Here is a 25,874-nt window from a genome sequence, read left to right as displayed (position 1 = left end):
TTCTAAGCCTCACAAAATGATCACACAGGAAATTAGGCAAGTTAGATTTCACCTCTGAAGCAGTATTCATAATTCTATGTTTTGACAGAACTATTTTTTTTGTGGGTTGCTTGTATTACTAAGGTCATTATTCACAATTTAAGTTTACAGAAATGTTCACTGCAGACATAATGACAAACAAATTATTAACTAATTTAATAAGGAACTAAAGATGAACAATATGTGGATATGGAAGTAACAAAACCTTCTCACACTGATGAGACAGTGGCAGGTATGAGCTACAGAGGAAAAGTGGATGGTTTAATTCTCTCAATAAATCACTTTATTTTTATTTTTTTTATTTTTTAGAAACTGCAAACACAAAAGCACCATATTGTACTCTAAGTGTAATAGGAGCGTGTGACTTATATATATGATCAGACATTACTAGATATTATATACATTAATATATGAAAGAAATCACCCATGGTGATGAGAATGACTAAGGTCTATTAATGAGGAAGATCAAAACCCACACTGAAGAGGTTAAGAAGAAAAAGTCCACATGTAAAATCAGCAGTTCTTTCTCTATTTATTTCCAACAGATAAAACCTAAAACATTTCACTGTCTGTGCACAAACTGTCAAAGTGAAACTGGGATTTTTTCTGAATCAAAGTTGAGTCACCGTTGTATGATGTAAAGCGGCTGTAAGAAGATGCAACATGTTCCCTCAATGACTCAATCATTACTATTTTGAAATACAGTATATATTCAATTACACTAGTCCAGACCAAATCCAGATTAAAACAAGATACCAGTTTTGATGTTGTGGCTGATTGGTGCCACACACATACTGTACATAAATCTATACTGTACACCATTCTCATCAGTGTATAAAGATATATTGGAACATATTTGGAGCACATTATGGATACTCTTACTGCCATCTTTTATGCCTGAAGCCTCTCTATTTTGAGCCCATCCTCAGCATTACACAGAAATTTATCGCTATCAGTGAAGCTACATAAGTTCACACTTGACTGTCACCGTGTTGTTTTAATGGAATTCAGCAGTAAAATGTCTCAGCAGCCCATATTTTCTCTGCCAGAATGTACTGTATCTGAAAAGCAGCAGAGGAGGTGGACGCCTTTCCTCTTCACTTGTAATAGTCATTATTGGACTTTTTATATGAAATGAGGAAACTCACAACCCTCTATGACATGTTAAAAAAAGTGGTAGTAAGAGTCCAGCCCACTAATGTTCACAAAGGTAATTTCCACTGACATGTACAAGTAGATATTGGTTAATTCAGCACCTTGGAATTACTGTGCAAGATAATTCTTGCATAAGACATACTTGATTTTTTTTTTCCTAAACCTTTTATCTCACTGAATACTGAGGGGCTTGAGTAACTGGTGAATTTCAATGTTACCCCATCCTGGAAACTACTCACACTTCCTCAGTGGATCTGGAGAAAAGTGATGACAGCAGAGGAAAGGTGTTGGACCACACAGCAATACCAAAATTTTTTCATGTACACTGGACAGATTATTTTCACTCTTTAGAACTCACAGAAACATTTTAGACAAACAAAGGAAGATAATTGAACTGCAAGATTCTGAGGATTTGAGAACAGTGATTAATCAGCTCCTCTTTGTGCGACACAGTAAGTATCAGAAAACATTATTCATCCTATGCTCAAGAGATTGACTCCTAATCACTGGCTAGTCTGGTAACACTTTATAATAATGCTCATGATTTGGCATTTTTTGCATTTCTAATAAGGCTAAAGAGGCACTCTGATGTTATGTTTTTTATGTTTCCATATTGACATTTAAAACAGTACATGGCAGTTATTTATTATATTATTCCAATTTTTGAATAGGTCTTGTGTGTTACCACTTCTGATGGCCTTTGTCTGTTGCATTGGATTTTCAGCATTACTCCCTGAAGTTTTAGTCACCAATTGGAGTTAACACTGAGAAATTGCAATTCTTTACTGGTTGGACACTTCAGATTTCAAAATGGGATGTGGAGTGAAAGAGGACAAAACAACAGCACCAGGAGGAAGAAAATATTTTGAACTTATCGTTTTTCTCTTCTTGCTGAACATCATCAGTTTTGTCGTTCCAATCACAGGATTTGCACTGAAGACTTGTAGAATCAGTTACAATATTGCAATATGTGTCAGGAATGACCTCAGAGCTGTTCCTCGAGATATACCCTCAACAGTGGAAGCTTTTGACTTGTCTTCAAACAAAATATCAAGAATACAAGAGTCAGATTTCAAACATCTACCAGTTTTGACACAATTAGACCTAAATCGCAATTACATTTCACAGATAGAAAGCGGTGCCTTTGCCAATCTGACATCCCTCAAGAGGTTAAATCTAAATAATAATAAACTTACTGAGCTTGGGGAGGATCTTTTTCATGGTCTGAGCAACCTCACTGAACTCAGAATTATGAGTAATCACATCAAAGCTGTGGCATCCACCTCTTTTAAATCCATGACACGCTTAAAGCTTCTGGACATTTCTCACAACAAACTGCAACACATTACAAAAGTTCATTCAATAATACAGCACTTGCCACATCTACGAGAGCTGTATATTAAAAACAACAATTTAACCACTTTTCATTCATGGGAACTGACAAACAGTTCACTAGAACTTAAATACGTCGATTTGTCTCAGAATCCAATCTCAGTTTTTTCAGTCACTGCAGACGTTTTTCCAAATCTCACCTGGTTTAACATCGGGGGCTCTCCTAGAAAGCAACTGATGAAATGGGATGTGCGCAACAAGACTTTCTTAAGTCGAGTGTCTACTCTTGATATTAGTGGGCTTCAAATGACTTTTGATGACATTAAATCATTACTAGAGACGGTAAACTCCTCACTAACATCTCTGAGGATGAATGCAATGAAACAACACCTCCCAGCATTAATCAACATTTCCTGCTCCATCCCAACAATGTCCACACTGCAGCTCCGCTATAACAAACTCAGATTTGTCAGTTCCGGTTTGTTTAAGTTGTGCATTAATGTAACTGAGTTAGATTTAACAGAGAACAAAATACGAAATATCCACGACAGTGCCTTCAGATCTCTTCAGAGACTGAGGATCTTGAGTCTGAGCCACAACAGGCTTTCATCTGTTCCAGCTGCCACAAGGAATCTACCAACTCTTGGAGAGTTGGATCTCAGCTCTAATAACATCAGCAAACTTGGATGTGACGATTTCACAAATCAGACGATGCTCAGACAGCTTAGCCTTTATCAGAATTCAGTCTCAGCTCTAAGTGAATGTGTTTTCAAGGATTTAATACGATTGCAAGTTTTAAAGCTACAGACCAACCGCATATCCAATTTAAATGGTGCTTTTCAAAAGTACTTCCCAAAACTTACAAAATTGTATTTGAATAAAAATGAACTCATGGCCATTAAACAAGGGGAATTTAGAGGCTTACAGTCCCTCCAGAACTTGTCATTACATGAAAATAAAATAGATACACTTGAAAATGGGTGTTTCATTGGACTGACAAATCTTACTGATATTCTGCTACAGAAGAATCATATTAAAGAAAATGAACTAAACAAAGGTGTTTTCAATGATCTGATAAACTTAAGAAGATTGGATTTGAGGGATAATTGCATTAAATATAATAGCAGTTCAGCTTTGCCTTATGCACCATTTTCTCAGCTGTTCCGTCTGGAAACACTGGCTATTCCTTTACAACACTGCAAGGGGAAATCTCATTTGCCTCGCAACTTCTTGCAAGGTTTGACAAACCTGTTGGTTTTCAATGCCAGGAACATTCAACTTTTATCTCTGCACAAAGACATGTTTAATTACACACCTCAGCTGCAAACACTTGACATTAGCTCAAATGAACTTATGGATCTCTCTCCAGAGTTGTTTTCCCCTATTCAAAACCTTCAAAGCCTTTATGTATCTAGAACAAGTCTTCGGTCTCTAAATTATCTTACAGATGCCAACCTTACCAAACTGCAGTTCTTGCAGGCAAGAAAGAATCAATATTCAGTTATCAGTGAAGAAATAATACAGTCTCTACCAGCTCTTGTTTATGTGGATCTTCAGGGGAACAGTTTCACCTGTGGCTGTGATAATGCATGGTTACTCAAGTGGATAGTAAACAACAACCAAACACAAGTTTTTGATGCCTATAACTTTGAGTGCAACTATCCTGTGAACCTTAAAGGCAAGAAACTGTTGGACCTTAGTATCCAGTCCTGCTCAGTAGACATTGAATTCATCTACTTTATCTCCACCACATGTACAATCCTCCTGTCTATGGTGGTGTCCTTCACCTACCATTTCCTGAGGTGGCACCTAGCCTATGCCTACTACCTCTTCTTGGCTTTTCTCTTTGACACAAAGCATAAAAACAAGCAAGCTCCTAATCAGTACGATGCCTTCATCTCCTACAATACCCATGATGAACCCTGGGTCATCAGAGAGCTGCTGCCAAAACTGGAGGGAGAACAGGGCTGGAGATTGTGTCTGCACCATCGAGACTTTGAGCCAGGTAAGACTGGTCTTTACACCTGCCATTAAATAAATCTTTTTTTTTCTCCAGCTGTGTTTAATCAACAATTCAAAATGTGGTCTACCACAGTTTTTAGGTTTTTATAAAAACATGCTAATGGCCCTAACTAGCTTAAAATTGTATGTCGGTAGATCAATAATGCAGCTGAAATAGTTACAGTATTATGAAAAGAGAAAGAGTTTATGGTAAAGTAAGAGTTACACATTGTGGATATTTTAGTGCAATGGTGGTAAAACACAAATGCCATTTTTATCCAGTAAGTCTAAACATGCTTCTTTTGAGACTCAAAAAGCCACCAGATTTCAATGTGTACACTAAAAGCTGTTATCTGGAAATCAATGTACTTGTGTGCATGAGCTATTACATTTAATGGTCTCGTTTTCTACTTTCATCTGTACTCCAGAAGGTGTCACCATAGTGCTTTTTTACTGCCCCATCAGAGGAACTCATGAGGAGAACAGTGATTATGGTTTCAATACTGACTATTTTCCTTTTCTCCCCCTCAGGTAAACCCATCGTAGACAACATCACAGATGCTATTTATGGAAGCAGGAAGACCATCTGTGTGATAAGTCGCAGATACCTTGACAGCGAGTGGTGCTCCAGAGAGATCCAGGTGGCCAGGTAATGTGTCAGCTCACTACAATGAAGAATGCCTGTGTGATAAATCAGCTTAATCATCTATGCAGACATTGTTTTGATATCTACCCAAACCACAGACATGCAGGCAGCAGATGCAGTGACGCAAAGTGATTAAAACTTACAGACAATCTGGCCCGGAAGTAAACAGGTTCAGGAACAGAATAAGATAAAAATAAGCCAAACCAAGACCCAAGTCAACTTTAACTTGGTGATGAGCGAGTGAGACATGCTGGTTTAAATACTGGTGAGAAAACCAGCAACAGGTGTGTAAGTGGTGGGAAGGTCAGGTGACCAGAAATGTAAGGAATGTCTGGGGATATCTGGTGGCTGGACGGGGAATTGCAGTTCATGAAGAAGAGGCAGAATGAGCAGAATTATGAAGGCCTGAGTGTAAGCACATAATTGGTGAAAATGGTTTTATAGGTCTCACAGAAATGTTTGCTAGTTACAACCAGCTTGTATTTCTATCTTGGAAGCTAGCTTTCATTTGATATAGCCTTATTGTTAGCTGTCTTTTTTATAGCAGTAAGTCTGGTGGCGAGTCCTACATCAGTTTTCAAAGCCAGATTTAAGGAGCTCGGCATGGGTCTTGTGGTAAAAATATTTATGTGAAAATCTGTGGAAATGGACTGAGGATCAATACTATACCATACTATGTTTTGGTTTTAAGGTACATTTTGTCATTACTGAAATTTTTAAAAGCTTAAGTTACATGTTTTATGGCATGTTTTATATAGTAATATAGATATCAGAAAGTTGTAACTCAATTCACATATGTAGGACTGTGTATTGCCTTTGTAGGTTCTCATCTATTTTTGTTTCTCCTGTCTAGCTTCCGTCTGTTCGATGAGCAGAAGGATGTGCTGATCCTGGTCTTTCTGGAGGAGATTCCCAACTCCCACCTGTCTCCTTACTACCGCATGAGGAAACTGCTGAAGAAGCAAAGCTATCTGAGCTGGCCCCGAGCTGGAGAGCACACTGAGCTGTTCTGGGAGAAACTCCGCCAGGCTCTGAAGACTGAAGAGGATCACGGTGAGGACAGCTTTCTCCTCACTGTGGTTGACAGATGGTATTAAAAAAAAAAAAAAAAAAGTTTTTAAAAAGTTTATGGCCAGTATAGTTCACTGCTTTGAGTCATTTTGGACTTTTTGATATCTGTTTTAAAATAAAATTGCTTATCTAAAGTTTATCCAAAGGATGCTGTCATTATTGCCAAATATTGAACATTTTTTGAACATTTTAACACTGTCTGACCTAGTCTCAATTGCAGTTGGTATAATCAACTAAACAGAAAATCAAGAGTCACAAGTTGAAGTTTTTATACAACCAAACTAGCTACCTTTGCAAACAAGCAACCATTTTGCTAAAAAGTCTGCCATATTAACTGAAAGGTGATATTTTGCCTGTGTTGTTTTTACACTGTGTTTCCTCTGCCCCCAAGTGGCCAAAAAACAGTTCACACAGTTTTAAGTGACAATATAGGAACGATATTCCATTACATATAAAAGTCAAGTATCATCAATGAAATATTATTTAAACAGTCATAAGTAATACAAAGACAGCAAGCAGAAACCAGAAATGACACTGATGTTATGACTCATGCTAATAAAGAACAGAAAGCAAAAGCTAACCAAAAAAACCACTACATGATCACCAGACATGCTACGGATGTGGAAAATCCCCAGAACATGGAAAATGGCAGTGAGGTGACATTCTACACATGGGAGGAAAAAAGACATTACAGTAAAGTGTGTGAATCAGCTAAAGCAGTGCATGTTGTAGGAGCTAACCATGTCTGTAATGACATACCTTTATTCCTGGGCACAGCTGATGCAGACACAGACCCAGAGTATGCAGATTTTAGTATTACAGACCACCAAGGTTTAGCTCATCCTCACAGATACAAATTTCACTCTTCACATACATTTTTGTCAGAACATAGGCACATTTGTTGTCTTTCACACAATGCCACTGTATACCAAAGCACATTGACAGAAGTATGAGCCTCAACATAACCATGGCAACCTTTATTTGTAGCTGGCTACTCACAGCTGATGGACATTTAGTTGTTAACAGCTTCTGTGTGTGCTGTTTACCACACACTTAACTGGCATTTCAGTCACATTATTGCTACATACAGTTTCTACACTGCATATAAGACACATTGATTTACACACATTTGAACAGTTTTCAGTGGAAAAACTGTTTTAATTAGTAGACATTCAGCAGTTAATTTCTTAAGGTTTTAGCAGATTCCACACACACACACACACACACACACACACACACATTGTTCTTTCTCTGTAATTTAGGTTTATGGCACAGCATGTTTTACATCCCTCAGTTCTTTTTCATTTCAGACAACTTCATATAAATTATGCCAATGATACAGATTAGTTTGCAACATTTCCAGCAATGAAACTCAGCTCCAGTCTTTTTTTGCATCAGCTTTTCCAGAAGACAAGAATCCCACTGCAACTTCTTCATTGCTTTTTAAAGTTTGATTGTGGCAACAGTAGACATCACTGGACTTTCTAGAGGAAGTGAGCACAACCACAACCCAATGTATGACACAGAAAGGAAACAGAGGCTAGTCTACCAATCCACATGAAGTGAGTGAATGTCATGAATGTCACATTTGGCCTGAAGTATTTTTTCCAGAATTTTATCATACCCATTTTTGAATGAATGTAAATGCAACCACATCTTCTAATATGAATAAAGGGAATCTACACAGTGGTTGATAGGGAATTCAGCATGATTAAAAAATAAAACAAGAGCAATTAGCACTCTACCCAACAAAAAAAACAGCCTGGCCTGGAAACTACTCACTTCCTCAACTGAACCATTAAAAAGAGAAAAGAGATGTCAGACTCAGGAGAGTTTTGAGCTACAAAGCAGGTGAACATCTCTCTCATGCACACAGTTTATTATGTGGACAGAAATAATATTTTCACTCTTTCTGAAAAATTATCAAACTGCAAGATTCTGTGGATTTGAGGGATTAATCAGTTCTTCTTTGTGAAACACAGTAAGTGTTAAGGGGCCTTTTTGTTATGTATACATATGGCTGAAAATGAAGTACCCTTTGGTACTTCATTTTCTGTTGGTTTATTTAATACCTCAACCGCTTGTAATGAGGTTAAAGAAACTGTCTGAGCTTAAGTGTTAAGGTTTTGTTTTTGTTTTTTTTTTTAAACTTTCAACAATGAATATGCTTTACATTGCATTGACTGTTTGTTCTTTGTTATGGTTAGTGATGGTCTTTATTTGTCTATTTACTGGATTTTCAGGATTACCTTGTGCAGTTTTATTCACCAACTGGGATACAAATTTCTTCACTTGTTTTGTCGTCATGAAGATTTAAAAAATGGATCCTGAACTGAAAGCAGACAAAACAAATCCAAAAAGAAGATCAAAATGTTTTAAACTGAGTAATATCTTCTTCTTGTTGAACATCATCAGTTTTGTCGTTCTAGTCACAGGATTTGCACTGAAGACTTGTAGAATCAGTTACAATATTGCAATATGTGTCAGGAATGACCTCAGAGCTGTTCCTCAAGATATTCCCTCAACAGTGGAAGGTTTTGACTTGTCTTCAAACAAAATATCAAGAATACAAGTATCAGATTTCAAACATCTACCAGTTTTGACACAATTAGACCTAAATCGCAATTACATTTCACAGATAGAAAGCGGTGCCTTTGCCAATCTGACATCCCTCAAGAGGTTAAATCTAAATAATAATAAACTTACTGAGCTTGGGGAGGATCTTTTTCATGGTCTGAGCAACCTCACTGAACTCAGAATTATGAGTAATCACATCAAAGCTGTGGCATCCACCTCTTTTAAATCCATGACACGCTTAAAGCTTCTGGACATTTCTCACAACAAACTGCAACACATTACAAAAGTTCATTCAATAATACAGCACTTGCCACATCTACGAGAGCTGTATATTAAAAACAACAATTTAACCACTTTTCATTCATGGGAACTGACAAACAGTTCACTAGAACTTAAATACCTCGATTTGTCTCAGAATCCAATCTCAGTTTTTTCAGTCACTGCAGACGTTTTTCCAAATCTCACCTGGTTTAACATCGGGGGCTCTCCTAGAAAGCAACTGATGAAATGGGATGTGCGCAACAAGACTTTCTTAAGTCGAGTGTCTACTCTTGATATTAGTGGGCTTCAAATGACTTTTGATGACATGAAATCATTACTAGAGACGGTAAACTCCTCACTAACATCTCTGAGGATGAATGCAATGAAACAAAACCTCCCAGCATTAATCAACATTTCCTGCTCCATCCCAACAATGTCCACGCTGCAGCTCCGCTATAACAAACTCAGATTTGTCAGTTCCGATTTGTTTAAGTTGTGCATTAATGTAACTGAGTTAGATTTAACAGAGAACAAAATACGAAATATCCACGACAGTGCCTTCAGATCTCTTCAGAGACTGAGGATCTTGAGTCTGAGCCACAACAGGCTTTCATCTGTTCCAGCTGCCACAAGGAATCTACCAACTCTTAGAGAATTGGATCTCAGCTCTAATAACATCAGCAAACTTGGATGTGACGATTTCACAAATCAGACGATGCTCAGACAGCTTAGCCTTTCTGAGAATTCAGTCTCAGCTCTAAGTAAATGTGTTTTCAAGGATTTAATACGATTGCAAGTTTTAAAGCTACAGACCAACCGCATATCCAATTTAAATGGTGCTTTCCAAATGTACTTGCCAAATCTTAGACAACTGCTTTTGAATGGAAATGAGCTCACTACCATTAAACATGGAGAATTTAGGGGCTTACAGTCCCTCCAGAACTTGTCATTACATGACAATCAAATACAAGATCTTAAAAATGGGTGTTTCATTGGACTGACAAATCTTACTGATATTCTGCTACAGAAGAATCACATCAAAGAAACTGAAATAAACAAAGGTGTTTTCAATGATCTGATAAATTTGGGAAGATTGGATTTAAGGGAAAATCGTATTAAATATGACGACTGTTCAGCTTTGCCTTATGCACCATTTTCTCAGCTGTCCCGTCTGGAAACACTGGCTATTCCTTCACAACACCGCAGGTTGAAGTCTCATTTGCCTCGCAACTTCCTGCAAGGTTTGACAAATCTGTCAGAGTTCAATGCCAGGAACATTCAACTTTTATCTCTGCACAAAGACATGTTTAATTACACACCTCAGCTACAAAAACTTGACATTAGTTCAAATGACCTTAGGGATCTCTCTCCAGAGTTGTTTTCCCCTATTCAAAACCTTCAAAGCCTTTACATATCTCAAGCAAATCTTAAGTCTCTTGATTTTCTCATAGATGCCAACCTTACCAAACTGCAGTTCTTGCAGGCGAGAAAGAATCAATACTCAGTTATCAGTGAAGAAATAATACAGTCTCTACCAGCTCTTGTTTATGTGGATCTTCAGGGGAACAGTTTCACCTGTGGCTGTGATAATGCCTGCTTTCTCCAGTGGGTAGTAAACAACAACCAAACACAAGTTTTTGATGCCTATAACTTTGAGTGCAACTATCCTGTGAACCTTAAAGGCAAGAAATTGTTGAACATCACCATCCAGACCTGTTCGGTAGACATTGAATTCATCTACTTTATCTCCACCACATGTACAATCCTCTTGTTTATGGTGGTGTCCTTCACCTTACATGTCCTGAGGTGGCACCTAGCCTATGCCTACTACCTCTTCTTGGCTTTTCTCTTTGACACAAAGCAAAAAAACAAGCAAGCTCCTAATCAGTACGATGCCTTCATCTCCTACAATACCCATGATGAGCCCTGGGTCATCAGAGAGCTGCTGCCAAAACTGGAGGGAGAACAGGGCTGGAGATTGTGTCTGCACCATCGAGACTTTGAGCCAGGTAAGACTGGTCTTTACACCTGCCATTAAATAAATGCTTAACTTCTCTTTGCAACTCAAAATGTGGCTTTAACTAGCTTAAAGGTGTAAATGGGTAGACTAGTAATGCAGCTGAAACAGTGATAGTACTATGAAAAGATAAAGAGTTTATGGTAAAGTAAAAATAAGAGTAACAGTGTGGATTTTAGTGCAAAGGTACAGTAAAACAAAAGAGCCATTTTTTTCCATTAAGTTTCAAGCAGATGTTTTCTTCAAGAAATGCAAAGCAATCACGTTTTGATGTATACACTAAAAGTTCTCTGGAAATCAATATCATTAGGTGCATAAGCAATTACAGCAGCATTTATACTTTAGAAGGTGTCACCATAGTACTTTTTTCACTGCTCTATCAGAGGAACTCATAACATGAAAAGTGTCCTTTTCTCTTCCTCAGGTAAACCCATCATAGACAACATCACAGATGCTATTTATGGAAGCAGGAAGACCATCTGCGTGATCAGTCGCAGATACCTTGAGAGTGAGTGGTGCTCCAGAGAGATCCAGGTGGCCAGGTAATGTCAGCACACTAAGTTTGCATGAGGCATTCATGTATGATACATTAAGCTGAGGTTAATTTCCTATGTAAGTCAGTCAGATTTTAATTTAATTTGCACTTTTCATAAAAACACAATGCTCACTGCTCCAGAATCTCCACAGACCCAAACAGAGACACATACAGTACAGCAGCTTTAATAACTCAAAATGACCAAAACTTACAGATGGCTGGGCCAGGAGGTGCACACATACAGGAGTTCCCTGATGAGCTGGTGAAAAACAGGCTAGTTTAGACAGTGGGAGAGCTGATTAGAAAACTAGGAAAAGGTGTGTGTGTGTGGGGGGGGGGGGGGTGTCAGGTGACACCGAATATATATCTCTGGACATCTAGTGGCTGGATGGGCAATTGTGGTTCATGGAAATTTGTAGAGAAAACCAGGGGCCTGAGGAAGTAGGGATGAAAGGACCAGGTTAGGTTCTCATCTATCTTTGTTTCTCCTGTCTAGCTTCCGTCTGTTCGATGAGCAGAAGGATGTGCTGATCCTGGTCTTTCTGGAAGAGATTCCCACCTACCACCTGTCTCCTTACTACCGCATGAGGAAACTGCTGAAAAAGCGAACCTACCTGAGCTGGCCCCGAGCTGGAGAGCACACTGAGATATTTTGGGAGAAACTGCACCAGGCTCTGAAGACCAGAGCAGATTGCGACAGCTTCCTCTTCAATGTGGTTGACAGACAGTGGTAAAAAGGTCATACTCACTGTGTGAGGTTTACAACCAGTTTTTTGTAACCTGTCTTACATTAAAACAGGCATTTTTCCCTCACCGTTTCTGTGCAAAACTATCCACCACCACAATAAAATCCAGAGCTCTGATGGCATTGCAGCATGATAACAGCTATTCATGGGCTATCAACCAGGAGGGGATTTCCTTCTTTTCATTTCAAACATTTTCCACTCTTTTTATGACACAAAATCACATCCCACTTAATTTTGTGTTATAAAAGAACCAGTTTTTTCTGTGGGTTTTTCATAATACTGTGTTTACGGTCATTGTTCATAGTCTTTAAGTTCACATACATGTTCATAGCCAACATGTTAACACTGTGACATTTCAGTTAAATCATTCACTTAGTTAAGGAACTGTTTATCAATAAAGGTAGATGAGGAAATGAAAAGGGGAACAGAATATATGAACATACACTGAAACATTTTTTCTCACACCCACAGGGTGAAAGTGGATGATAGTAGTGGTAATAGTGTGGTACGTAATACAAGAATAACTTATAACTATAAAAAACTAATATACCAAAACCCAGACCCACACTTTCATAGTTTAGAAATGTTGATGCTTAAAAAACAGCAGTCCTCTATATGTTCCTGAATAAAAGATGTTGTGTCACTCTAGTGTGAAGCAAATCAGCTGTACAGAGAAGCAAAATCATCTTCGAAGACATTACTATTATTTTGAAGGTCAGTATATATTATAGATATATAGTTATATATATATATAGTTTTTCTGAATTGCCAAAACACATTTTCTGAAAAACACAAACTCCAAAATTCAAGTTACACTCTCAAAACCTTTGACCTGTCTTGCAAAATCAAACAATTGATTTGAAACTGTTTTAACTTCATTCAAAACCAAACACTGCTGTCAGAAGACACACAAAGCCAGCTAATGCATACACCCTACTCAGCAATCACTACACACTACATAAACAAATGCAAAACACTTTACTCTGGGCAGAGCAAGAAAAAAATCTGCATTTGCTGTAGGATATTTGCACATTCTTGTACCTATGAAAACGTATGTAAACAGGAAACCCTGCAGCAAAAATAAAAAACTGCATTATGATTTTACAGCAAGCAATGTCATTCATTCTGCCTCAGCATCATGCCTCGGCCAGGTCAGGTCAGGTGGTGTGTTAAATATAACAACAGGAGTGTTAGTTGTGTTTAACTTTTGGGGCCTGTGTGTCATTCTGGGTCAAAGTGCACCATACTGGAAAATGTGTTTTGTGAATGAGAATGTGTTTTGCAAAATGGGGGTTCCAGATTTGCAAATTGTGTCTAACCAGATGAACAGTGTTTAAAGTTTTGCCAACTGTGTGATTGATTTAATAAAGTTATTTTGGCAGTTGACAGTTTAGTTTAGAAAATGGGGTTTAGTGTTTTGGCAAATCAGAAAAACTGTAAAGAGATTTTCCTTTTACCTACAGCACCAACTGGCCATAATACTTTAAAAATGCATGTCCAAAAAACTGACAGAGCCAAGAGAGGGGGCACTATTCTGAGAAAAAACTTTTAGAATCAGAATTCAGAATTTATAAGAAAAGTACTTAAATGTTCTCTGGGATTATAGAGTCATACATTTACAAGAAGAAACGAGAAGAAGAAGAAAAGAGGAAGTATCTATTGGAGGACAGTTACTTTTTAATTTATACGACAGTAGTCATTACCAGACTTTGGCAGGGGAAGTGAGCCAAAACACAAGTGCCCACATGACACAGAAAAAAGAGAAGAGACCAGCATGTCAATATGTATAAAGAGAAATTAACATCTAGAGTGTTTGACCTCTGGTCATTTTTTTTATTTTTAGAAGCTTATTTATGTATGTAAATTGAAACAGCATCCTCTAACATGAATCAACATAATCTACAAGATGGATGATAGTGAATTCAGCAAGCATCATAAAAAAAAGAAGAAAAAAAAACAACAAAAATAAACAAGATCAATTAACACAAAACAACAACAAAAAACACCCTGTCCTGTAAACTAATCTCACTTCCTCAGTTACATACATGAAAAAGAGAATTGCAATGAAAAACAAAACGTGTCGAGCTGCACAGCAAGACAGACATTTCAGTCAGACAAAGGAAGATAATTAAACTGCAAAATTCTGACGGCTTGTGGTCAGGTGACTAATCAGCTCTTCTTTGTGTGACACAGTAAGTATCAGACACCATTATTCATCATATTCTTATAGAGATGAGTTTTAATTTTCAGATTATTTATATCAGATTTACAGGGTAATTTCACTGACATCTTTATTTTTTCACTAATAAAATATTGCCTGGTATAGTATAGTGGAGGAAAACAGAACTAAGGCAGGAAATACCTTGCATTTTGGAGTAAAAGGTAGAAGAAAGTGAAATTACAGTGTTGAAAATGCATCGGTACTTCAGATGATCAGATCAGATGTTATGTTGTTCAGAAAGTGTATTATATGTTCTAATTTTGAATATTTGTTGTGTTTTAAGTTTTTCTGCCTCTGATGGCTTTTTTCGTCTGTTTTATTGACTTTTCAGCATTACTGCAGTTCTTTATCACCAATTGAAGTAAACGCTGAGAAACTGCAATCTCTTATTGGCTGGACTTGTTCTTTTGTAACTGAGATTTAAAGATGGGTCACAGAGTGAAACAGAACCAAACAATGGCAAGAGGAGGAAGAAACCCTTTTCAACATATCACTTTTCTCTGCTTGCTGAATATCATTAGTTTTGACATTCCAGTCACAGGATTTGCACTGAAGACTTGCCGAATCAGCTACAATGTTGCAATATGTGTCAGGAGTGAACTCAGTGCTGTTCCTCAAGATATTCCTTCAACAGTGAAAGGTTTTGACTTGTCTAGAAACAATATTTCAAGAATAAATCGATCAGATTTCAGAAATCTACCAGTTCTGATACAGTTATACCTGGACAACAACAACATTTCACAGATAGAGAGCGGTGCCTTTGCCAATCTAACATCCCTCTTGATGTTAAATATAAATAGTAACAGACTTGTTGAACTTGGGGAGGATCTTTTTCACGGTCTGAGCAACCGTCACTGAACTTAGTATTAATAATAATAGCATCAAAGCTGTGGCATCCACCTCTTTTAAATCCATGACAAGCTTAAAGCTTCTGGACATTTCTCACAACAAACTGCAACACATTACAAAAGTTCATTCAATAATACAGCACTTGCCACATCTACGAGAGCTGTATATTAAAAACAACAATTTAACCACTTTTCATTCATGGGAACTGACAAACAGTTCACTAGAACTTAAATACGTCGATTTGTCTCAGAATCCAATCTCAGTTTTTTCAGTCACTGCAGACGTTTTTCCTAATCTCACTACACTTAATATCGGTGGTACTCAAAGGAAGCAACTGATGAAATGGGATGTGCGTAACAAGACTTTCTTTAGTCGAGTGTCTACTCTTGATATTAGTGGGCTTCAAATGACTTTTGATGACATGAAATCATTACTAGAGACGGTAAACTCCTCACTAACATCTCTGAGGATGAATGCAATGAAACAAAACCTCCCAGCATTAATCAACATTTCCTGCTCCATCCCAACAATGTCCACACTGCAGCTCCGCTATAACAAACTCAGATTTGTCAGTTCCGATTTGTTTAAGTTGTGCATTAATGTAACTGAGTTAGATTTAACAGGGAATGAAATACAACACATCCACTGCAGGGCCTTCAAATTTCTTCAGAGTTTAAGTAATTTGAGTCTGAGTCACAACAGGCTTTCATCTGTTCCAGCTGCCACAAGGAATCTACCAACTCTTAGAGAATTGGATCTCAGCTCTAATAACATCAGAGAACTTGGATGTGATGATTTCACAAATCAGACGATGCTCAGACAGCTTAGCCTTTATCAGAATTCAGTCTCAGCTCTAAGTGAATGTGTTTTCAAGGATTTAATACAATTGCAAGTTTTAAAGCTACAGACCAACCGCATATCCAATTTAAATGGTGCTTTCCAAATGTACTTGCCAAATCTTAGACAACTGCTTTTGAATGGAAATGAGCTCACTACCATTAAACATGGAGAATTTAGGGGTTTACAGTCCCTCCAGAACTTGTCATTACATGACAATCAAATACAAGATCTTAAAAATAGGTGTTTCATTGGACTGACAAATCTTACTGATATTCTGCTACAGAAGAATCACATCAAAGAAACTGAAATAAACAAAGGTGTTTTCAATGATCTGATAAATTTGAGAAGATTGGATTTAAGGGAAAATTGTATTAAATATGACGACTGTTCAGCTTTGCCTTATGCACCATTTTCTCAGCTGTCCCGTCTGGAAACACTGGCTATTCCTTCACAACACCGCAGGTTGAAGTCTCATTTGCCTCGCAACTTCCTGCAAGGTTTGACAAATCTGTCAGAGTTCAATGCCAGGAACATTCAACTTTTATCTCTGCACAAAGACATGTTTAATTACACACCTCAGCTGCAAACACTTGACATTAGTTCAAATGACCTTAGGGATCTCTCTCCAGAGTTGTTTTCCCCTATTCAAAACCTTCAAAGCCTTTACATATCTCATGTAGATCTTGGGTCTCTTGATTTTCTCATAGATGCCAACCTTACCAAACTGGAGTTCTTGCAGGCAAGAAAGAATCAATATTCAGTTATCAGTGAAGAAATAATACAGTCTCTACCAGCTCTTGTTTATGTGGATCTTTTTGGGAACAGTTTCACCTGTGACTGTGATAATGCATGGTTACTCAAGTGGATAGAAAACAACAACCAAACACAAGTTTTTGATGCCTATAACTTTGAGTGCAACTATCCTGTGAACCTTAAAGGCAAGAAACTGTTGGACCTTAGTATCCAGTCCTGCTCAGTAGACATTGAATTCATCTACTTTATCTCCACCACATGTACAATCCTCCTGTCTATGGTGGTGTCCTTCACCTACCATTTCCTGAGGTGGCACCTAGCCTATGCCTACTACCTCTTCTTGGCTTTTCTCTTTGACACAAAGCATAAAAACAAGCAAGCTCCTAATCAGTACGATGCCTTCATCTCCTACAATACCCATGATGAGCCCTGGGTCATCAGAGAGCTGCTGCCAAAACTGGAGGGAGAACAGGGTTGGAGATTGTGTCTGCACCATCGAGACTTTGAGCCAGGTAAGACTGGTCTTTACACCTGCCATTAAATAAATGTTTTTTTGCTCCAGTTTTAATCAGCAATTCAAAATGATGTGGTCTATATATGTGAAATATAAACACTTACGGCGTTGCCTGAACAATGTTTCCAAGTGGATGGCTGTGGATAAGCCTCAGAGCCTGAACATGTCACTCTCCCTCTCAGAGCAACAGCAAACAGGATAAGTAATTCAGTAGGACGTGAGGTCATCAGCAAGTTGACCTTCAAAATAAAATCCTCTCATTTAACATTTTTTCTTTTTAGCGTTCTTTATAACTTAAATACATATAAATGAATTATTTTAAAGCAAACAAAAGATAAATGACATAAATGCCTTTGAGGCATCACACAGCAAAAGCCATTAGACTTTGATTTATACATTTGACATGCAAAACTGTAATCTGGAAATAAATATACTTAAATATACTTAAGCTGTCACACCTCTTTTTTTCCCTCAGTTTGTGATTTCATGTGCACATCAGTAGGGGTCACTATATTCCTTTTTGTGTATAAGAGAAACTCATGAGGAGAAAAGTGATTATGGTTTTATTAATGACGATTTTCTTTTCTCTTCCTCAGGTAAACCCATCATAGACAACATCACAGATGCTATTTATGGAAGCAGGAAGACCATCTGCGTGATCAGTCGCAGATACCTTGAGAGCGAGTGGTGCTCCAGAGAGATCCAGGTGGCCAGGTAATGTGTCAGCTCACTTTAGCTGAGACATGCATCATGTCTGTGTGATACATTAACCTGAAGTTAATTGTTGACATTGTAGTTATGCTTATATATTAATTAGTTCTTGTATAATTATGCTATTCAAATAAACATATTCAACCTTAATATTCTAATGAATTTGTCTTTAAATACACAGACACAGGCAAAAAAGGGACATGTGTTCTTCTGCTAGGAGATGAGCACATCATGATAAACAGTTGGGGGTACTAATTCTCTAATTTGGTAACATTAAACCACACCAGTCAAACTTCACATGGTGGAAAATGAAATATTATGGAAATGTGGCACCTGTGCTATCTATTTTCTTACATTTTAGATCAAAATTTCTAGACCCTAGTTATGTATTTTTATGTATTTATTTCTTGTGTTAAGCACAACGATTTGCCTTGTTGTTGAAAGGTAATATACAAGTAACCTCATCTTGCCCATACCTTACTATTTTTTGTTTCTCCTGTCTAGCTTCCGTCTGTTCGATGAGCAGAAGGATGTGCTGATCCTGGTCTTTCTGGAGGAGATTCCCACCTACCACCTGTCTCCTTACTACCGCATGAGGAAACTTCTGAAGAAGCGAACCTACCTGAGCTGGCCCCGAGCTGGAGAGCACACTGAGCTGTTCTGGGAGAAACTGCGCCAGGCTCTGAAGACCAGAGAAGATTGTGGTGAGGACAGCCTCCTCCTCACTATGGACAAGCCATGATAAAATGAATACAGTCCTCTCTAAATAAGGTTTACAGCCAGCATAATTTACTGGTTTGACTGAGTCATTTTTTACATAAAATAGCCATAAGTTTAATGAGGCTGCCATTACTCTTTATTATCAAATATCTATCATTGCTGGTGTTGACAGTACTGGTCTGACACTTTTATTACATCAGCTGCACGCACTTATCTAACTGAAATGGAAACTCCGGAACTGCAAATTGAGAAGTTTCCATACAGCCAAACTAGAAGACCAAGTTAAGACTGTGCGCCAGTGAAATGAATTTTTCCATGTTGAAAGACTGATGAGTAAGTGAGCTCTGCCTTTCACTTCTGTGCTCTGTGAAAAAGTTTGAGTAATAGCAGTTTATTTCCATCAAACAATGCTGCAGTGTGTGCAGTGCAGTGTTTATGACAAATCTCTGTCCCTCTACTTGCCTGTTGGGGTTGATAAAAGTCCTAGAATACATATGTATTTCCTATTATTTCTAAGTATAATTTTCTAAATCGTTTTTTACTGTGTTAATTACATCTTGTCATTGCACCCTCTTTTTATACAGTGTTTTACTGGAGAATTAGAACCACCATCTGTGAATCTGAATGAACCAACTCCTAATACTAAATGGAAATAAACATTAATATGCATTTTATTTGATTTTTAGTTACATTTTGTGTTATATTTGGATGGAAATCTGGCCTCTGTCTTCTTTACTTTTATTCTCCTTCCTCAATCATTTTATTATTGCATATTTTAAAGTCCATAACTTGATTTCTTGCATTTTTGGCAATGTAATTACAATTCTAATTCCAACTATCATTGTAATATAAGATGAAATTAGCCATGTAAAGTATGTGATTATACAGCCGCAGCTTATTTTTCATTATTTGTTCTCCACATATAAAAAAATAAAAGCATTAAGTATTTTTTTTTTAAATATCTTTTCTTAAAAGGCTGCATTGAAGATATGGAAGGACAAGCACAGACTTTGTGAATGTAGAGAAATCCATATAGACAGACATATGCTTTATCAAATATCCTTGTTTTGATAAATTCTGACAGATTTTAATTACAATCAAAACTTGCAACATTTTGGGAACACATATTCCATCTCTCAGAGTTGGTAAACATTAAAAAAAACATTTAAAATTGCCTTACTTTTGAAAACAATGTTTTCATTCTTTTTTTTATGACATACTGTAGCTACAGCTTACAGTTTACTACACATGTATTAAGAATACTACTCGTCCCTGTTTATAAAACAGAACAAATACAAGAAAATGTAACACAAAAATTATATGATAGTCCCTGTTAGAGTTATATAGAACCATTAAAGTGTAGAAAGTGAAAAAAGGCACCAGTAGATTTTCCAGTTTCAAATTGGGTTGTTGGGTGCAGGACTGAGTGAAGTCAAGAATTATATGCTGCAGACATTAACTGCTGCAGTGACTTTATCCTGATGTGGAAGTTCTCTCTTTGGTGACCAGAGCTTTCTTATGCCTCATTTCACTGCAAAGGACAGTGGAATTAAAGAATGAATGTGGTTCAGTAGAGTGAAAACTGAATATACCATGCAGAAAGGACTATGTTAAACACACTACAAAGACATGTTAATACTCACTCCACAAACTTCATTCTTTGCTGGGTCCGTTTCATTGATGGGTCAGCACATATGAACTTTCCTGGAACGTGGAAGCTGTGGGATCCGGGAAGCAGTGAAAAAAAAAAGATTACTTATGAGTTACATGAATGCACTTAATTACATTGAAGAAACATTTTTCGCTCCATGTGGTCTCATTCCAGCTTGAGTATTAACCCAAGTGTGTGTGTGTCTCTTGGGTATTAACCCAAGAGACACACAGTGTACATAATTACTGCAGTGTGACCTCAACACACACAGAGTCCAGGCTAGCTGCCCTCACAAAGTTCTTCACAAGGAATTTGGGTCACTCTTTAACTACTGGGGAAAGACGGGGATGGAACTGTTGTACAGTTTGTATATACAAGCTAACCCCCTCTGTCTTATCTACAGCCTGTTTTCTAATGTGTGACCTCTCAGGATTTACTTTTTCATTTTAGGCAAAGCATGTTGTTTTGTACAAATTCAAACACTGAATGGCTTAAACACACAAGATTTGGTCAAATCAACAATTATGTAAGTGAGGGCAAACAGCGCATCCCTGCAACCACAAATCAGTTATAACACTCAACACTCCCTTATTACTTCTTTATTTTGGCTTATTTCCTATATTTTGTCAGCCACCCAAACTTTACTCATCTTTGACTTATTTCCTGTGTTTCTGTTAACATGGAATTCCCCATCAGGATCCTAATTCTCAGTAACAGTACCATGAGACAACATTGGACTGTTAACTTACATTATGGCATTGATGTCGCAGGAATTGTTGATGGTCTGGATGGTGTATCCCATTATCTGCTTGTATGGCAATGGACGCCTGGTGTACCTCATGCAGCAGCTTGCTACAAATATAAACACAAAAACAAATAATTGTCATTTTGAACAGTCTGGCTTTTTTAAAATAATAATTTACTGCTTTCTAAGCCTCATGAAACTATATAAAATTAATTCTCTGTTTGTTACCCAGTTTTTTGAGCTTAAAATTTTGTATCCAATACATGTACAACAATAATATAACTTTGTAACTTTGACAGAAAAGGTGGATATTACAAATGTGTTACCAGTAGAAGCTGAAGTACTCACCTGACTGTGTGTTGCCGATAAAGCTGATGAGGATGGCGAGGGAGCAGAGAGCTGCCAGGAGACGCACATTGCTGCTTGCCATTTTTCCAAAGTTGCTTGCTCTGCCAGTCTGTGTCAGTGAGAGGCTGTAGTAGTTTATGTGGTGTAAAGCGCTCAAGGACATTTATAGTGAGACTGTGCTGCACCGCCTATTAAGGATGTCACTGGGATTTTCCCGTTTGACTGGAATTCCAATTGTTATGGCAGGGGCAACATGCCAAGTATGAGCGAAAGGTGCTGCTGCCACCTGACATCTCCAAACTCCATGTGGGAGGAGATGTAATAGATCAATATCATACTGTATAAAGCTACTAAGTCAGTTTTTTTAAATATTGGGAATTTATCAGATTTAAAGTGGCTATAATCAACATTTTTTTTGTTTTGTTTTTTTAATGTTAAAAGATTATGACAAAAATTCAGTTATCACAGGTTTAAATCACTAAAATGATATATAAAGATCATACTTCAGACTTGGATTTGACATGAAACTTGACTTCCCTCACACACTTTGGTCACATAGTTCACAAATACACCTTTTGATCAAAAGTACTTGACCTCAGCGATGTGAAAAAAGCACTACTTAAAAGAAAATGCTAAAACTCAGGACTAACTTGGATATGACTTGTCTTAGACTTAAACTGAAAATATGAATTATAGTCAATGATCATTTTAATAGAAGAATGTTTTTGTTTATGTGCACGCATAAAGCTTCAGCACTTCCAGCTGGAGGACTTTTTTCCCTTTTACTTCCTCTTACAAGTTACTCAATAATTTCCTCCCTAGCGGCAAATTCCATTCACATAGCTCTAAGACAGGTATACCACACAAAGAGACAAAAAGATACGTAAGGAATTGAAGGTCACGTAACCTAAGCATGACTATGGTGAGTAGTGATGACTTTACTGGAAAATATTAGTTATAATAAAGCCTGGAAAAGTCAATGCCACATGCGACTGCAAAAATCACCCTTCTACATGAGAATGGAATGAGACGTGATAAGAGTGAGGAAGTGAGGAAGCTTATCTCAGGAGCAGAGTAGAGACTGGAAAGATAAATAAAAGCCTTTAAGTAGAAAGTCCCTTCATTCCCTCATTAGCTGCTCTCACTGAATTCTAGTGAAGCTCAGTGGCATTATTCATTGTCAAATGTGTTTTCTGAGGGAATGTGCACTTCGGGTATGTAAAATATCAGCAACAAGATCAAAAGTGGCTGTTTTTTTTCGTGGTGTACCATTAGTAGTATGTCAGTGGTTTGTAGCTGCTGTTCAACTGATATGAAAATCAGATAAGTCATTTTTCTTCCACTTTCATACACCACCACAACTGTGACTGACATATGCTATTCTTGACTATTGATATGCCACTACTACTTTTTAGTGAATGCTTCTTTTGAGGTTTTTTTTCTTTTCCTTTCTCAGAAGGCTGTTGTTTAGTGTCCGGCCAGGACTGTCACCCACCGAGGCATAAAAATAATACAGCTACATACAGCTACAGCTACAGCTACAGTATACAACAGCATAAGTCTGGTCCTGTCAGTAGTGTGGTATATTAGATGGTGATGTTGACGTGAAGATGATGAAGAGACGATCTCCACTGACACTGACTTACTTGTATATAGAAGTTTATTACAAAGTAGTTCAGCATCGGACAAGCACTGTAGTAGCCTGTGAGAGGATCCGAGCCAATATGGATCTCTCTCCCTAACAGCTCTAAACACCAGTATATATACATTGGTTGTTTACATGGTTCATAGGAAACATCTGGACCTTAGTCAATACCTTCACTATCAAGAGGAAGAAGATAAGGTGAGAGGAAACCCTCACCTTTAACCCCTACTAATCTGGGTGTCACATTCTTGACTCTTATCCTAAACATGAACCCCAAAGGTTAACTCAAACATAGGAAACTCGTAAAAAGTAAAAACATCTAGAAACCCTCAGACATTCCAAAAAGACAAAAACATACATAAACATCCTGTATACTACATATTTACCCCCTTCGAGGCTACCTAGCCTCGAAAAATAAAGAATAAAACATACATGTTTACCTACATATACTTCCCAAAGCATAAACATAACTTTATGGAGTGTGAGAGCGAAAAACCTGTCAAGCAGCTATCTTTCCTGAAATTTCCATCAAACAATCTAGACAGGAAAATTCTCTCACGGCCCCTCTGCCCCAGGCGACCACTTTATAGTACTCCAGACCAATTAGAAAGAGAAATTTCATCATTAATACAAGGATATAACTTCAGGCAAGTACATATGGAACCCTCAGAAAATAAAATCCAAACAATGTCCACTTTCAGGCTGGTCGACCCATCGCACCTTCCAATGGACCTTTCCCTGCCTAACCCCAATTTCCCTAGGCATCAGAAAAAGAAAGAAAACATCTGAGGTCCCAATGCATTTACCCCACAACAGAAGACATCTTCCTTCAACAATTTCAACCTAAGAAAATGTCACACAATTTAAGTATTACTCATACAATATAGAAAATCAAAAACTAAATCAAACATCACTGTTGTGTCGATGAAGTGTTGACTCCGAATATTGCATCACAGTATCCTTGTTCAGAGTCCTCCAGTCCATTCTTATTGTCCCATAATGATCCTTTCCCCCAATACTGTTCTGGAAGAAAGAAAACACCAACCAGTATCTTGTACCAAACAACAGATGTAAATTGAAACATCAAATGCAGATCATGATCCTATAAGTAAATGTAAAATTCACAATATCATTTCATTTCAGATTATAAATCACATTTTCCATTTCCCCCCTTTTATCATATCACTCTATAGAGTGAGAAGATAAAACAATAAGAAATATCAAAACCATAATGAGAGATATGAATATTCAAAACGGATATGTCTCCAACAGTTCACCTTCTATCAATACTCTTTCATCTCCATCTATATCACTTCCCTTCTCTTTCATAAAACTTGCTTCAACTCTCTTTCAAACAACTCACATACCACAATCCTTCAAAATTCAATATACACACAACCTTCACATCAAAATCTTCTTTGCATATCTCGCTCCTCTCTCTCTATCCTTTGGCTTCGTGGATGATAAATTGCTCCAAACCATCTAATTCCCAATTTTACTAAATCAATTTCACCATTTTATCCATAAACTCTTTCCCTTTATCTGAGGGTATCCAACCTGGAAGTCCCCACCTGCTTATGATCTCTCTACACAAAAACCTGAACATAGATCTCTGACCTTCAGCTGATTTATCTTCACATGCAACAGTTTCATTATTTGAGCATAATACTGCAATGGAGAACCATCTATTTTCTTAAACTCTCAGCTCTTCCACACTGATCCACACAAATGACATCACTGGTACACTGGTGAAAAAGTGCATTTACAGCCAGCAGAGAAGACATGAAAACTAACACATTAGGAACTTCTACATTCTGTCCTTGAACACAGAACTCCTCTGAGATAAGAGAAGAAACAGTCACATCCCAACCAGGAAAAAAAAGATGAAGAGTCCGGGAAACTTACCGTTCATAGAGTCTCACAACTAGAGTTCTAAACTGGTGTGGAGTGGTATATGGCAGTGGAACACCATGTGACAAACAGCTGAAACATATCACTCATCAAAGCAGCATACCACTAATGGCTCTTAACACAGAGGAGTGGGATAACAAGGTCAACATGGACCCAGGACTCATTTTTGATTTGGTCTGGATGTTTACTGAAAACCTGTTGTGCAGTGAGGTCACTGTCCCAGGAACAATTAAAATATACATTAAGTTAGTTATAATGATCATTTTAAATACATTACAGGGCGGGGGAATTTTCATTGTTGGCTTTCTTATCAGAAGAGCTGTGACACAGTAGCAATGATTTATCTTTATAGACGAGCACTGCTGACACAAAGTGAGTTAAATACGGTTTCAGTGCAGGTAGACAGGCTTTGACTGAGATGCAGTAGGTTAGTTTCTATCATGAAACAACGGGTGATTATCTGATGATTTTTATGATGATGCCAGAACAGATCACAGAAAAAGTCTCACTCTTCATGTTAAAAATGGTTCTACCCGTCATCTGAATTAACTCTATAGATCTATGGTGTTGCTTATTCATTCATCAG

The 25,874-nt window shown here is 37.5% G+C and overlaps 4 protein-coding genes and 1 long non-coding RNA gene across 5 annotated transcripts; 3 read left to right on the top strand and 2 right to left on the bottom strand.

Moving 5' to 3' along the window:
• Positions 1–1,439: 1,439 nt before the first annotated feature.
• On the top strand, positions 1,440–6,383 carry LOC108885100 (toll-like receptor 13). The gene is made up of 4 exons (XM_018679292.2): positions 1,440–1,646; positions 1,919–4,531; positions 5,059–5,176; positions 6,027–6,383. The coding sequence occupies exons 2-4, from the start codon at positions 2,005–2,007 to the stop codon at positions 6,268–6,270; spliced, it is 2,889 nt and encodes a 962-aa protein (XP_018534808.1). The 5' UTR covers positions 1,440–1,646; positions 1,919–2,004; the 3' UTR covers positions 6,271–6,383.
• Positions 3,949–17,370, bottom strand: LOC127139230 (uncharacterized). Its single transcript, XR_007809254.1, has 3 exons — positions 17,222–17,370; positions 10,658–10,757; positions 3,949–4,097 (listed from the first exon to the last, which is right to left on the bottom strand). It is a non-coding gene; the product is annotated as an uncharacterized LOC127139230 (long non-coding RNA).
• LOC108885101 (toll-like receptor 13) lies at positions 7,695–14,433 on the top strand. Its single transcript, XM_018679294.2, has 4 exons — positions 7,695–8,225; positions 8,488–11,091; positions 11,524–11,641; positions 12,131–14,433. Exons 2-4 carry the CDS (start codon positions 8,565–8,567, stop codon positions 12,366–12,368), a joined length of 2,883 nt encoding a protein of 960 aa, XP_018534810.1. The 5' UTR covers positions 7,695–8,225; positions 8,488–8,564; the 3' UTR covers positions 12,369–14,433.
• Positions 15,376–19,939, top strand: LOC108885102 (toll-like receptor 13). Its single transcript, XM_018679295.2, has 3 exons — positions 15,376–17,555; positions 18,154–18,271; positions 18,773–19,939. The coding sequence occupies exons 1-3, from the start codon at positions 15,515–15,517 to the stop codon at positions 19,008–19,010; spliced, it is 2,397 nt and encodes a 798-aa protein (XP_018534811.1). The 5' UTR covers positions 15,376–15,514; the 3' UTR covers positions 19,011–19,939.
• Positions 19,940–20,007: 68 nt separating this feature from the next.
• On the bottom strand, positions 20,008–21,901 carry ccl20b (chemokine (C-C motif) ligand 20b). The gene is made up of 4 exons (XM_018679297.2): positions 21,733–21,901; positions 21,389–21,491; positions 20,632–20,706; positions 20,008–20,519 (listed from the first exon to the last, which is right to left on the bottom strand). The coding sequence occupies exons 1-4, from the start codon at positions 21,893–21,895 to the stop codon at positions 20,462–20,464; spliced, it is 399 nt and encodes a 132-aa protein (XP_018534813.2). The 5' UTR covers positions 21,896–21,901; the 3' UTR covers positions 20,008–20,461.
• Between the last annotated feature and the right edge of the window lie 3,973 nt (positions 21,902–25,874).

This window comes from Lates calcarifer, linkage group LG24 (genome assembly GCF_001640805.2).
Source record: "Lates calcarifer isolate ASB-BC8 linkage group LG24, TLL_Latcal_v3, whole genome shotgun sequence".
In the NCBI taxonomy this organism is placed as follows: Eukaryota; Metazoa; Chordata; class Actinopteri; family Centropomidae; genus Lates; species Lates calcarifer.
The sequence above is the reverse complement of the archived record's forward strand: the minus strand, read 5'-3'. Positions and strand labels throughout refer to the sequence as shown.

Bases quoted from the DNA above. Each gene is read 5' to 3' on its own strand.
- LOC108885102 (XM_018679295.2), top strand. From the start codon at position 15,515: ATGACAAGCTTAAAGCTTCTGGACATTTCTCACAACAAACTGCAACAC. The intron at 17,556-18,153 runs GTAAGACTGGTC...TCTCTTCCTCAG, and splicing joins CCATCGAGACTTTGAGCCAG to GTAAACCCATCATAGACAAC. The intron at 18,272-18,772 runs GTAATGTGTCAG...TCTCCTGTCTAG, and splicing joins AGAGAGATCCAGGTGGCCAG to CTTCCGTCTGTTCGATGAGC.
- LOC108885100 (XM_018679292.2), top strand. From the start codon at position 2,005: ATGGGATGTGGAGTGAAAGAGGACAAAACAACAGCACCAGGAGGAAGA. The intron at 4,532-5,058 runs GTAAGACTGGTC...TCTCCCCCTCAG, and splicing joins CCATCGAGACTTTGAGCCAG to GTAAACCCATCGTAGACAAC. The intron at 5,177-6,026 runs GTAATGTGTCAG...TCTCCTGTCTAG, and splicing joins AGAGAGATCCAGGTGGCCAG to CTTCCGTCTGTTCGATGAGC.
- LOC108885101 (XM_018679294.2), top strand. From the start codon at position 8,565: ATGGATCCTGAACTGAAAGCAGACAAAACAAATCCAAAAAGAAGATCA. The intron at 11,092-11,523 runs GTAAGACTGGTC...TCTCTTCCTCAG, and splicing joins CCATCGAGACTTTGAGCCAG to GTAAACCCATCATAGACAAC. The intron at 11,642-12,130 runs GTAATGTCAGCA...TCTCCTGTCTAG, and splicing joins AGAGAGATCCAGGTGGCCAG to CTTCCGTCTGTTCGATGAGC.
- ccl20b (XM_018679297.2), bottom strand. From the start codon at position 21,895: ATGTCCTTGAGCGCTTTACACCACATAAACTACTACAGCCTCTCACTG. The intron at 20,707-21,388 runs GTAAGTTAACAG...CGGATCCCACAG, and splicing joins TGCGACATCAATGCCATAAT to CTTCCACGTTCCAGGAAAGT. The intron at 20,520-20,631 runs GTGAGTATTAAC...TGTCCTTTGCAG, and splicing joins CAAAGAATGAAGTTTGTGGA to TGAAATGAGGCATAAGAAAG.